The following is a 13,289-nucleotide window of genomic DNA, read 5'->3' as shown; positions in this document are numbered from 1 at the left end:
AATGAATAGAAGGTAGGAAAGTAGTGGTAAACGGTTGTTTTTCACCAACATGCAGTGAGAGCCACTGATGGTCCTTAGAGGGTATTAGGACCACTGCTGTATTCATAGCCCAAATCTTCCGTTATCTGAATAGTTAGAGACCAGGCTTACCCTGAAAGAGGTTCTCAGGACCTCTCAGAACACTACCGTACACTTTGACACAATATCTGCCGACCTACTTCTCACCCAGAGATAGCAAGAACCGCAGATGCTGGTGTCAGAGTCAACACAGTGTGGAGCTGGAAGAACACAGCAGGTCAGGCAGCATCAGAGGAGCAGGAGGGTCAATGTTTCGGGCCTAGACAACAGTTCACTCCAGTGCTAACCGCATGGCATGCTGGACCTCTGTTGGGATGGACCCCACAACAAAAGTCTGACTAGAAAAGTCCTGGAAAGGTTCGTGGAAACCTTTCATTTGATCTGGATTAGAAATAACGATTCCAATCTAGATCAGAACAGTTAAGCCCATATATATGAATGACCTTAAGATGGTTATATAGTACATGATTGCAAAGTTTGCTGATAAAATGAAACTTGCAATTGTAGTAAACGTTGTGGAGGATTTTAACAGATTTCAAGAGAACGTAGACAAACTTCAGAATTGAGCAAATTTCCAGCAAATGTGATTTAACACAGAGAAATGGAAAGTGATACATTTTGTTCAGAAAAGTTTAGAGCCTGTTTATCAGAAGTGTTCAAAGTTATGATGAGATTTGGTAAAGTAAAAAGGAATAATTCTGTCTGGTTACAGAAGTGTTGGTAGTCAAGGTAAATGGACTTAAGGTGATTATGAAAGAAGCCAAAAGCAACATAAGAAAACATTTTACTTGACCCAGAACCTTGTGATCTGGAATGTACTGCCTGCAAAAGGTTGTTAAGCAGATGCAGTACTTGAAGGCAAAAAGAAAGGTCCTAGGGCACTGGAGAAGTAAGAGAAGTGGATTTTGGTCGGTAGGTATGCTAAAAAAACTGACAAAGACATGTTGGGCCATTAGGCCTCCTTTGATGCTATATTATTCTTTGATTTTATGGCTTGCATCGACTTTATAATATTAATTATGTGAATAAAATATATCTGGCCACCAACTTCTTTCCCCTTATTCTATGAAAAGAGACAACTCACATTCAAATAGCCTATTGGTACTCAATGTTGCACAACTCCTCTCCAGATATAGCCTTCCACAGATGTTCGAAACCTTCCACCCATAATATACCAGTTGAGCTTTGTTGTTGGAGTTGAAATATGTAAAGTGATTGACATTGAAATTTATCCTTTACCATTATTGAGAAATACACAGTAGAAAGAGAGAGGTGTTCTCTTCAGTAGAAGGAAGACTGCCCTAAAACTTAAAGGGGCATGTTTTCAGAGATTTCTGCAGGTTTTAGATAGTTCATAGCTATGACTCCTGATAATTGGATGTTCTTCATCATCATATATGGTTTACAATATGCTGTCTTTTTATGATGCAACATTGTTTATGTGTATGAATAATTTAACAGTGTTTCAATATATTTTTGTGATATGACACACAAGCACTCCTTTTGTCGTTCTCAAGAATAATAGGCTGGGTTTAGTCATCGCCCCGCCCCACACCACACCACCACACACCACCCCACCACCCCACCAGTGGATTTGAAGGTAAGGTGACTCATTAAATTCAATGGGTGTATTGCTCGCTGCCATCCCACCTGCACTGCATCACTTAAATTATACCAATGCTGACAGCTAGCAGGCCAATTGAGGCCCTTCAGTAGCTGCTGGTGGGCAGAGGGTTGGGGTCCCTCCTTTGCAAGCCTCCTTGACCTTGAGGGGCAGAAATCCCATCTCCACTCTATTAATAGCCCATTAGTAAGGGAGGTAGTTGTAGCGAATCTGGTACCTTGTGTAATTCAGACCTCTACTTCCAAGCTGTTATCTTGCATGTATTTTAAGCTTCCAAATTGCAAAAGTTGTCTTTGGTGAACTGGAATTTCAGAAAACTGAATAAAAATGAGATGCTGGAATTCTAATATTTTTATCATTAAAAATTGATTTATTTGATTACTTTTAGAAATATCTTTTGAAATTTTCTCTCATACGTGTTAGGTGAAGCATAGGTTTCCAGCCAGAAGTGTTACAATGTTTTGATCTTGAAGCGATATTTTGTAGTTAACAAGGCCCAGATCATAAGGATTGATGTTAAATATCAAAGTACAAATAAATCGTTAAAAAAACTTACAGGGGGCCTTCAGCTGACATTAGTATAAAGGAAACTCACATTTATTTTGTATCTTTCAAAATCTGGATGAGTTAATAAATAAAAGAACGCTGTTCATTATAGATGAATAGCATTTGAAATGTCCTTCTATAAAGTTTGTGTGTAACATTTTCCACCACTGTATCCAGTTAAAAAAGTGTAACCTGCTGGTATTTGTTTGAAAACAAGAAAAACAAATTCACCAAAATTATAATTGTTGACGATTGTGATTCAGAAGCATTTCGTGTTATTAAAATATATACTTTTTGCTCTCACCTTGTATGATGATCAAACTAGTATTCCTTGGAAAGATAAATGATTCATTTATGCTGATGGAACGAGGCTGCCTTTCAGGCTGTCATTGATTTTAAATTAAAAAGTAACTGCTGTGTTCTACATGAAGAGTGACAACAATAACAAAGTAGTCCTTACTTAGTGTTATTTGTTGCAAGTATAGCATGTCTTTCTATGAGAAAATAAAAGATGCCTGAGTACCTTAATCTCCGTGATCAATAGTGTAGATATCTCAATGCAGCATAACAGATAATCAATTCTTTGCAAAATTACTGAAGCAAAGCTCTCTGCTAAGCCTGTACCTTGGGTGCTCATGGGGTCTTCAGGTTCAATTGGAGGTCTATCTAAAAGATTCATTTCAATTTTTGCCCGTTTGTGCGTTAATGAATGCGATGCTGACAGTGAAGTATTAGTGGCCAATTGAAATCTCAGCAACTGTATTGTAATCCCTATAGATAATTAATCTCCAACATTTGCCTGTCAAAGCAGTGCTGCTTGATTTTATGTGGAGCTGGAAAGATTGCCAGTTTTGAAAATTAAAAAGCATTCCTTTTATATTATTCATTCTGGTAACAATTTATGATGCAGCTTGGCTGCTGAGTAGTTGTCCAAAAGCATAATTATGTTTTGATATAAACAAGATTGGTAGCTTTATTATGCAGCTACATCTTCATTGTGGGTGTTTTGATTCAGCATTAGATCATACAGGCTTTGTGTTTGTATGGAGACAGGCAGTGGTGTTTTGTCCCAGTTAATAACTTTCTTTGATAATTACTTGCAGACAAAAAAGCGTTCATTTCGGATCTCTGTGTACAGGAGATATCAAACGTAGAAGAAAAGCAGCACCTCATCCTGGACCTTCGACAGCAGGTACTGTGCGAGGCATAATAAAATCGATGCATTAAAACTTGCTAGAGATTAAAAATAATACAACCATTTTAAGGACTATTTATCTTAATAGTTTAACCTAAGAAGTTTCTATGTGTTACTTTCTATTGAAGTGTTTGCCACACTGTAGAGGAGATTAAATCATGACACTGATTTTGTTTGCAGCATAATTTGTGAAAATATTTGTCATCACATTTGCAGCATTATTACCCCCTTTATGTTTCACACCTGTCTTTTTCTCTGTCTATAGCAAAGAAAGCAGATCACTCTCATCAAATTTAAAAACAAACAGTATGGAGGTCTGTCATATTAGTTTAAAGCAAGCTAACTGATTGTTTTGTCCTTAAACATACACATTTCCTTTAACTCAGGTTTCTGAAAGCATAGAAGCTGATTGTTGAACATCTTGTCTGGGCAGTGTACAAAGCCCTACGTGGACTGAAAGAAATGTCGTTGCATCAACATGTAGCTGGTCACTTACTGCTAACTCTGCCTGAAGGTTAATGCCTTGTTATCATGTAGCCTTGTTATCATATTATGCCAGTTAACTATACCAGTTTTATTTAAAGGGAAAAGCAAATTGGAGGATTGTCTGTTTGAAGATCAAAGGTTGCCCACCTGAGACACTTGCAGCATGCAAGTATAGGCCAGAACGCTGAGGTATCTGAACCCATACAACAGTCAGAATCATTTTGAACTTTTTGAATATTGCTGAAAAGAGGACAAATTGACAAATCTTTCCATTTTGCAATCATTAGGCAAACACAAGAATGCCAAATTTCAAACAATTGCAACAATTTATTGTACAGGAGTAAAGGGTACAGATTGATTTGCAAGCTGACTGTAGCTGATATGACACTGTGGAGAAAGCACACAGGATCCATAGGCTGTCCATATAGGTGCAAAGCTTAAACATATTCCTTTTGTTTGCAGAGAATGGGTCTCTGTATATGAGTACATGTTCCTTCTAAATGAGCTATGTTATGGGTTTGATTGGTTATCTTAAATTGGTTTTAGAGATTAGGATAGTCTGGGTTGTTCAGCAAGTGCTGTCCAATCGTATCTAGCAGTAGAGATTTTGTTTTTTGGTTTTGCAATGACAGGCAGAGTACTCTCTATACTTAGCCTTTTATGAACAACTGAAGGAACGCACTGTTGATTCAATCAACCATTCACTGAAAAACACAGCCTGCGTGCCTGGCATCACATTAGCACTGAAACTCGTACAAAGTGTTGCTCAAATGTGTAGCTGGTTGAACATCTCTTTGGACTGACAGAAGTATCCTGTAAGAAGAAACAACAACTGGCATAGCCTCAGGTAACGCAAGACATTTCATGCTGCTACTAAAAATAAATAAACATATTTAATAAACACATGAACATAAATAAAAATAAATAAACAAATCACTCTTTATAGTAACCTACTTCATACTCCAGCAATCCTCTAGATAATAAAACCTCTCCAAAGCTGATTTCTCTTTCTCACAGTGATGACTTTCTCTTCTTACTTAGTTTTAAATGACGATCACTGACTTTTCAGTCAAAGCATGTATTCTTGCCCAGTCAAAATATTTCAAAATATTGAATGTCTCTACTGGATTTCTTCATTAATTTTCTGTTCTAATGAACTTTTCTTGTACATAAAACTGTCATTAGGAATATCATGTTGATCTTCTACACGCTGTCCATGGTCTTGCAACTAACTCATCCACGCTGTTGTGGTTGGTTAATTTTTTCTGTGTTCAAGCATTGTAAATGATAATTACTGAAAAGTTATAGAGAGGCTGAGAATAGCATACTTTACCAGTGAACACACTTTGCAGATCCACAGAATTGAATACAATAACTCAGAAAAGAAAACTTCTTATAAATAAACTGAAGACCTTTGATTGGAGTTAGGATAGGCATTGGAAATTCTGCTGAACCACGAGTTACCATTTACTTCAAGGTAATTTAGGATTCCGATTACTCTGACGAAACAGACTCAGTTAGTGGTGTGCTCTCTACTTCTACCCTAACATTGCAGCGTTTATTGTGTAAATGAAATAAATCAGTAGGAATGGCAGGAGGGTTAGTAATGAGTGCTCTCCCATGACTCTAGCTGCCTTTTATACTGGCACTGAAGGGTGCTTAAAGAAAGCAGACTTTGTCCCATTCTGTGGAAGTCTGCTATATCTGCACACGCTATTTGCAGCCTCTTGGTGCTAGAAAAGTTCAGAGATACTACTATACACCACAGATTAAATAATTGCAGCCAGCTCTTGAAAGCCATGTGCAACTGTGGTGCTCAGCTGACCCATCTATTAAGCAAGCATTAACTGCTAACCAGCATATCTTCAGAAGCTATTCCTACTGCTTGATTCCAGTGACATTTCCCAGTATGCCAGAGTCATGGGAAATTTCCTGCAATTCGAGAGTACTGGACTCCTCCCATTTAAATGTTATTATTTCAAACTATAAATTATCTCCACTGCATTTACAGGAGATTAATGCTCCCTAAATGCAGCTGTTTTGAATATTTGTGCCTTGCAGTGTCCAAAATTGAGGATGGTCTTAGTATTCAGATGTTTCACCAGTGGCAACTATTATAAATAAATTGGTGATTTCTCCTGAGTGGATAATTGCATTGGCATTAGAACTGGCTGAGTGTCATAATGCCATTAGTGATGAAATAGCAGCAGTTGTGATTCCTGATGTGATGAATGTTGTGACAATGAAATTCACAGGTGGAATTTCCCTTTAAAAGAAATGCCCTAGGACGCCATACAATAGGCGATGGCCTAGTGGTATTATTTAAAGTTTTGGCAAAGATCAGTAGCTCGGGTTGTGGGTGAGGTTGTTGACTTGCTCGCCGAGCTGGCTTGTTTTTGTTCAGACGTTTAGTCACCATGCTAGGTGACATCATCAGTGGAGCCTCCATTGAAGCCTCATCAGAGGCTCGGCTGATGATGTCACCTAGCATCGTGACGAAACGTCTGAGCAAAAACAAGCCAGCTCGGCGAGCAAGTCAACAACCTAGTGATATTATCGCTGGACTGTTAATCCAGAGACCCAGATAATGTTCTGGGGACCAGGATTCCAATCTCGCAATGGCTGATGGTGGAATTTGAATTCAATAAATATCTGGAATTAAGAATCTAATGATGACCCTGAATCCATTGTCGATTGTCGGGAAAAACCCATCTGGTTCACGAATGTCCCATAGGGAAGGAAACTGCCATCCTTACCTGGTCTGGCCTACATGTGACTCTAGACCCACAGCAATGTGGTTGACTCTTAACTGCCCTCTGGGCATAAGGGATGGGCAATAAATGCTGCCTAGCCAGTGAGGCCCTCATCCCGTGAATGTATAAAAGGGAAATAAAAGGCAATATGTTTACAATGTGATAGTTAATAGTGTTGGAAATATTGAACTTTGCATGAATGAGTTTCCATGAGATCCAAGGACTGGTAGGGGAGGAGAATAATGGATAAGGAAATGAATTAATGAAATGTAAGTAGTTGCAAATATCTGGATTTGCTCACCTGCCCTTGTCAGGTTATTGATCCTATTTCTCCAGTGTACACCAGTATTTAAGTAGGGAAGGCTATGTTCGAATTACTGCCTCAACCACCAATTTCATGGATGAAGCTTAAGGTCTGTTGGCTCTGCTGGGTATTGTATTTTCAGATACTGTGGGTGTGAAATTATTCTGAACAGTAATATGTGGAGTGTTGAATGGATTGCTGATTCACTAACAATAGTATATTCAGGGCAACCATTCCATTTTACCTTGAATGACCACTGCCTCATACATCCATGTTCATTTAAGTAACATCGTTTTTTAAACGCTGCATGTTTGAATTTTCATCACTCTCAGGTATGGTAACCTGCCAGAAGCAGTGTTTCCTCACCAAACCAACAATATTTACCAAATGATGGTCTCAGGAGGAGGTGCAGCAAGTACTTCAGCTACTCTTACAAAGATTCCATATTATGCTCAATGGCAATATTGAAAGTTAAACCTAACCTGTTTTCTCCTGCACAGGTACAGATGTTCAAATGAATTTAATCTATTTAACTGTTATTCAGTTCCGTAACCAATGTCACAACATCATTGACCAGATGGGTTTGCATGCAGAAGCTTGCACACTTGAAGCTTGCAACTTAAAGCAACAAATAACTGGAGATAACTCTCTCAGAAATGACAACAAATTGCATTTATCTAGCACCTTTTATGGAAAAGTCTCAACGGAGCACTTCCAAATAAAGATCCACATCAAACCACTTAAGGAAACATTAGGACAAGTAACCAAAAACTAAGGAAAATAGGTTTTAAGGAGAGATGCAAACAAGGAAAGCAAGGTAGAAATTTAGAGATGCTGAAGGAGTTTAGGACCTAGACAGCTACACACATGGCCACTAATGGACAGACAAATCAAATCAGCTAATAGGAACCCATCAGCATCCCTGACTATCTCAACAAGAGCAATTTCCAGAGTTGTGTTCGTTAGCGAATATAGTAGAATTGTTAAAAAGGTAGTAATATTTTCTTCAAAGTCAGTTATGTATTTCAACTTAAACAAAAAAGACATGCTTCAGGGAGAACACAACTAATTTCAGCCATCTGAAAAGCAATACGGACATTTGATTTATACTACTTTTCTTATTGCTGATATTCAATATGCTTCTCTCTTTATATTGAACAACAAAATTAATATTGATATACTCAAATATTGATTTCTGAATTTGAAGCTAGTTTTCAGCTCTGAATCAAAGTCAGTGTCACTTTTGAAATTGCTAGTTAAGTAATGAATAGCCCTCATTACATTTGTAAGTTTCTCATGCAGCTTGTGTTGGCCATTTGTTTGGCTGGTGAAATCATTTCATTTCAAATAACTGTTGTACAAAAAAGTGAAACAGAATTATGTTTTGATTCAGTTATTCTGGTAATAGAAAAGAAGATTTTTTTGTCTTAAGTGTAATAAAAAAAGGTCACAGTGCAAAATTGTTTTACATGCATTTGGAGTATGTGAAACAGATTACAAAGATATACAACTCAGTTGTGCAATTAATCTGAAATTCTGTTATGTAATTGTAAAATATTTTGTTTGATTCTACATACTAATTGTGCATAATTCACAGCTTAGAACAATACCACCTACAGATCAAGAGAAGAGAAGGAAGATCCTGTAACCATAAAACTCATACCATTTGTTAAACAGTAGTTCTGGTTTTAAGCACCAAAGCGTCTCATATCACCACAATATGGCTGCTTATTCAACATCAATACAGCCACTTTAGAATCCAAATTGCTAAACAAACTGCCAATTAGGTCTGCAGTCAGTTGAATAGATTAGTGGCTATAGAGGCTGATGCAAGATTTTCATCTCTTGAGCCAATTATGCAAGTGAATTACCATCCACTGTTTGCCTTGGACAATATGAAGGAAAAGAAGACTGGGTTGTGACAGTTGAAAATTAATATAATGGTAAAGGTGGACCTATTGTCTAATATGAGCCCTTTACAGAAAGGATTTGTAAAGAATTTAATTTACGAATAATGAAGAAGTCATTAAAAATAGTATTTTTGCTTTCTTAACCCTTCAGAGTACAATTACAGAGTTACATTTCCAGTTTGTTTATTCTCAGTGAGTGGCAGTAGGTGATGGTGGTTTTGCCTGCCATTTAGCAAGTGCCCTGTGCCACATCTTTTAGGGAAGGACTGCCCTATCAAGTCCTACTCAGGCTGTTAACTGCTCATTGTCAGGTCTTCCCTGGTACTTAAGGATGAAGAAAGGTGGAAGTCCTATCTGTCAAGTGCTGCCAGTTGATCAGAAGCCAGTAACACTGTTGAACATTAGCAATACCAGTGAAACAGTGATTACTGCCAATCCAACATCCTTGTGAAGCTGCACAGGTACAGAGCAGTTGGTGATGAGGTGGGGGGCAAGGTTTCAGGTGTGGAGGGGATGTGGGCAGCAAGGAAAGGGAGGGTAGGAATGTGAATTCTGTCACTGAGTGTTTTTCCACCCCCATCACACCCAATCCAAAGCCTGCAAACATTCCTGCATGTGTTTCCTAACCATGCTTCTTCAATGGCAAGCGTCCCACCCACTTCTAAATTAATATCCGCTGTGGTGGTATGCACCTTCGGATGGAGTTTGTCCCTTGCTAACTGCCTCACTTCACAATGGGGCAGAATTACTCCAACAAATTTAATCAAGGTGGAGGCAGGAAGGTTGTGGTGTCTCCAGTTGCTAGCTTTCCACCTGATTAAATGTCCAACCATTCCCACCATCCACTCATCATGGAAGATTGTGTTAAATTGTGCCCAGTGTGTTTAAATGAGAGCATTATCAAGAATAATTTCCAGAATAAAGTGTTCACCTTTAATGTCTAACCTTGCCTTTATTTGTCAGAAGAAAAACATGGCTGCCCAGCTGTGCAAAATACCATTTTTCTTAAATGGCTGCTCCAGCTATATCACAGCCTCATCAGACATCTTTTAAGTAAGAAAAATGGAATTTGTCTTTGCTTTAAATTCTACATTATTTAGTAACTGAAAATTTACTTCACAAACTAAAACTTTTCCAAGTTTAAAAATGACCAGCAAATGACAAAATAGCCTACAGAAATTAAAATTCAGTACAATAAGCAAATTCTGTTGCTTGAAATGAATCACAGGAAAGCCACTTGAAGAGGTCTTAATCGTTCTCCCAATATTGTCTTCGGCATGCTGTCAATTTCGGTGTGAATACATTCAGTTGAAACATGTTTGGAAGTTTTCTGTTGGAAAAATGATATATAATTAAATGTTATATATATAAAATGATATATAAAAGTTATTGTTGATATTGTCCCTGAAGAAACATGTTGATGCCATGAAAGACTAACCTAATTAATAAGATGACTACTGTCAGATGTTACATGTCTTAAAAATGTAATTGGAGTGACAAAATTGGGTGGAGTTGGGGATTTAAGCTAATTTGCACTGAATGTAAAGCTGTTCTCTTTCAACATTTGCTGCTGTTATGTTATAAACATCCTTCTTTAGAAGCAGGAGTATTATAAATTAGCACTGTTGAGGAATTTAGGGGAAAAACTTGTTTGTGAGACTTAAGTCAATTATGCCACGGGATGTTACTTGCCCAGGTCATGTCACATTCTTCAATGCTGTCAATGCAAAATATCATGCAAATAGAGGCTTGCAATACTGCCTGCTCCCATCTGTGTAGTGCCATTAGAAGTAGTGCTACACAAACAAATTTCTCCCCCTTACGTTTTCTTTTTCAGAGCACTCGGACATCACTGACCACAACAATATAAATTTCTGAGAAATTTTTTATACAATTTGAAAACTTTCTCCATTTTATCCATTGTGTGGCCTCGCAGAAGATTCCTGAACTTGTGGCAGTTCTGTTTTTTAATTAAACCTCATTGTATTATTCGTAATTCAGCAAACTAAAGAGAATTAAAGGACTAAACTTCTTTCCCAGAAATTGGCTAAGTTTTATTTTCATCAAGTTTTGTTGAGGGTGTCTCCAGGCCAAGCATGTTTCCTTGCACAATCATCTAGTTAACTTAGTTATCACCCTCTTGTTCAAAGTTAGGCCTCTTCTCCACACAGCTGGGATATCCGGGGATCCCTGGTCCCAGCATTATCTGAGAAACCCAGCATTGCCCCCGGTCAAGCATTGGCAATTGAGAGTTATACTTCACCGTGCATAGAATGGGACGAGCATCTACATACCAACACTTCTCACAGCATATAGGTGACATGGCTGACACTTCATAGCACGTGCAACTGCACATTTTTACACCTATTACTGTTTAAACACCAGACCACACAGGTTACTTTTCTTACCTTTCCTTAGAAGGATCCAGTTACATAAACATTCAAGGCAAGGCAGCTATCACCTTGACAGAAATTGGGATAGAATGGCCAGCCACTCCTTCAGGTCACAGGTTTCACTGCATGGTCTTGTGACAGTGTTGCAGGGCATCCTCTGTCTGAGCTGACACTGTCTCACTCATCTCGAGAAAATGGCATTGAGGACAAAAATCTCTGGCCTTCTATACCTCCTGCACGTCCTGAGACAAATTTCAATTGTGACCTCTTCACGTGGAGGCTGTTCAGCATGTACTGGAGGTTGCTTCTTGTCCTGGGCTTGCTGGCGTGTATATTTCTTCTCCATTTCTCTGTGCCTTCATTGCTTCACAGCAATAGTATCAATAACCCCTGTTGTGGTTAGCTCTATCAGTCATGCTTGAAACTGAAGCTGTGTGGGGAATATAAGAACCAGATAAGTTCTTCAGAATCTGAGCAACCAGCATTCACATCACTTTCAAATGATGGTTTAGCACACTCCTCTATACAGTGAGACAAGGACCACGCTGACAAGGAGGGCACGGGAATGTCTTCGATGAATGCAGCATCACTCATGTCACAAAGATATGGTAGGCATTTGTAAATAATGCATGTGTATTGAACACTTCTCCTCCTAGCCTATCACCACCTATGAAAGGCATCAGAGACCATAAGATCATCTTGTATTATTAGTACAGTTCAAGTTGGAAGGGAGTTAGTGCGGTATTCCTGTACAACCTATGAGCTGTTGCATGAGTTTTGGGCTTCGTGGCTCACACATGACTTCTGCTTCACAATCGATCTGCATGATATGTTCAACATTGTTTGTGAACAGCATTTACACCCCTACAGTTAGACAAATGACATCAAACTGCACTCTGCATGTGTGTGATTGATGCAATTGTCCCTTGAAGAGTCTCCAGTTGCTAAGAAGTGAAACCCATGTTTTGGAGCAGAATCAGATTCTAACTCCATATTCTCCAGGTGTTGCCGCAGCCATTCTTTCCATTCTTAGATTGTAATTGCGAATTGAGAGATTATGGAAGGCAATGCAGGATGCATATGAATCCTAGTCTGAACCCGATCGTGGAGAAGTGATACATTTCAGATGACAATGTCCATGGACATGGGTTTCATGCAGTCACTGCCTGAGAATTGAGCCCCATGATTTGATGCTGGGTGTATTAGATGGAAGTCAGAGAAAGAAACAGTGAGCTGGAGTCAAGATGTATCACTCTGACTTTCATGCCGGGAATTCTCGGCATCTAGTTTCTATCCGGTGAGTAGTAGAATGGGAGTGCATATTAATGAAGTGAGATTAAGTAATGATGAGGGGGCTAATGAGTGATATTCCCTGCTAATTGGCCTCTCGTCACTCACTAGAGAGAATCTTACCTCATTATCCAACACTTGGTCTCAACATCGAGAAGGGCTTCCCTGGATATCACATTTGATTTTCTACATTTCTCATTATTGTCCACATTGTGCAAGGACTGGGAAGATTGTGCCCTTGGGGATTCACGTTCCCACATTATAACCAATATTTTCTCCAATTGTTATGGTTAAATTGCATTTGTGTTGTTATGCAGTTGAAAGACAATGTTTTAAGACTGAATTGAACCTTTTTTCATCGATTGGGCTCAACTTTCACTATATGAACAAATCTTTTCAAAGTAATTAATCAGTGACCCTATCCTGTAACAGGTTACAACCAATGCCCCAGTTGTACTATAATTTTAATATATCAGAAATTCCAACGAAGTCCCATAATACATGAGAACCCAGTGGTTTAGACAATATCAACTCCAGAAATATGAAGCTCTAATTGCATGTATTAGCATTAAAATGTTTATGTTTAATAAGGTACTGGTTGTTCTGTTAGGAAAGTTCAAAAATGGCCCAATTCGTCAACAATATTAATTCATATTTTTGGACAGGTGGTGAGAACCATTCTGAGTCCATCCATAAATGTTTCTCCTGCT

At 38.4% G+C, this 13,289-nt stretch overlaps 1 protein-coding gene across 7 annotated transcripts in view; it reads left to right on the top strand.

Annotated features, from left to right (window-relative positions):
• The window catches only part of LOC109917304 (G patch domain-containing protein 2-like), a 163,307-nt gene that overhangs the window by 138,197 nt on the left and 11,821 nt on the right, over positions 1 to 13,289 (top strand). For 5 of the 7 annotated variants that reach the window (XR_007262892.1, XM_048601125.1, XM_048601124.1 and 2 more), the window contains exon 3: positions 3,352 to 3,440. Coding sequence is in view for 6 of the 7 variants with exons in the window: in XM_048601125.1 (XP_048457082.1) it covers positions 3,352 to 3,440 (89 nt within the window). In the remaining variant the exon portion in view is untranslated. Of the gene's footprint in view, positions 1 to 3,351; positions 3,441 to 3,829; positions 4,022 to 10,733; positions 10,941 to 13,289 lie in introns of those variants that run through there. The other 2 variants (XM_048601127.1, XM_048601128.1) reach the window with 2 other exon arrangements.

Source organism: Rhincodon typus, chromosome 9 (genome assembly GCF_021869965.1).
Source record: "Rhincodon typus isolate 14 chromosome 9, sRhiTyp1.1, whole genome shotgun sequence".
NCBI lineage: Eukaryota > Metazoa > Chordata > Chondrichthyes > Orectolobiformes > Rhincodontidae > Rhincodon > Rhincodon typus.
This window is presented reverse-complemented; position numbering and strand designations above follow the sequence as displayed.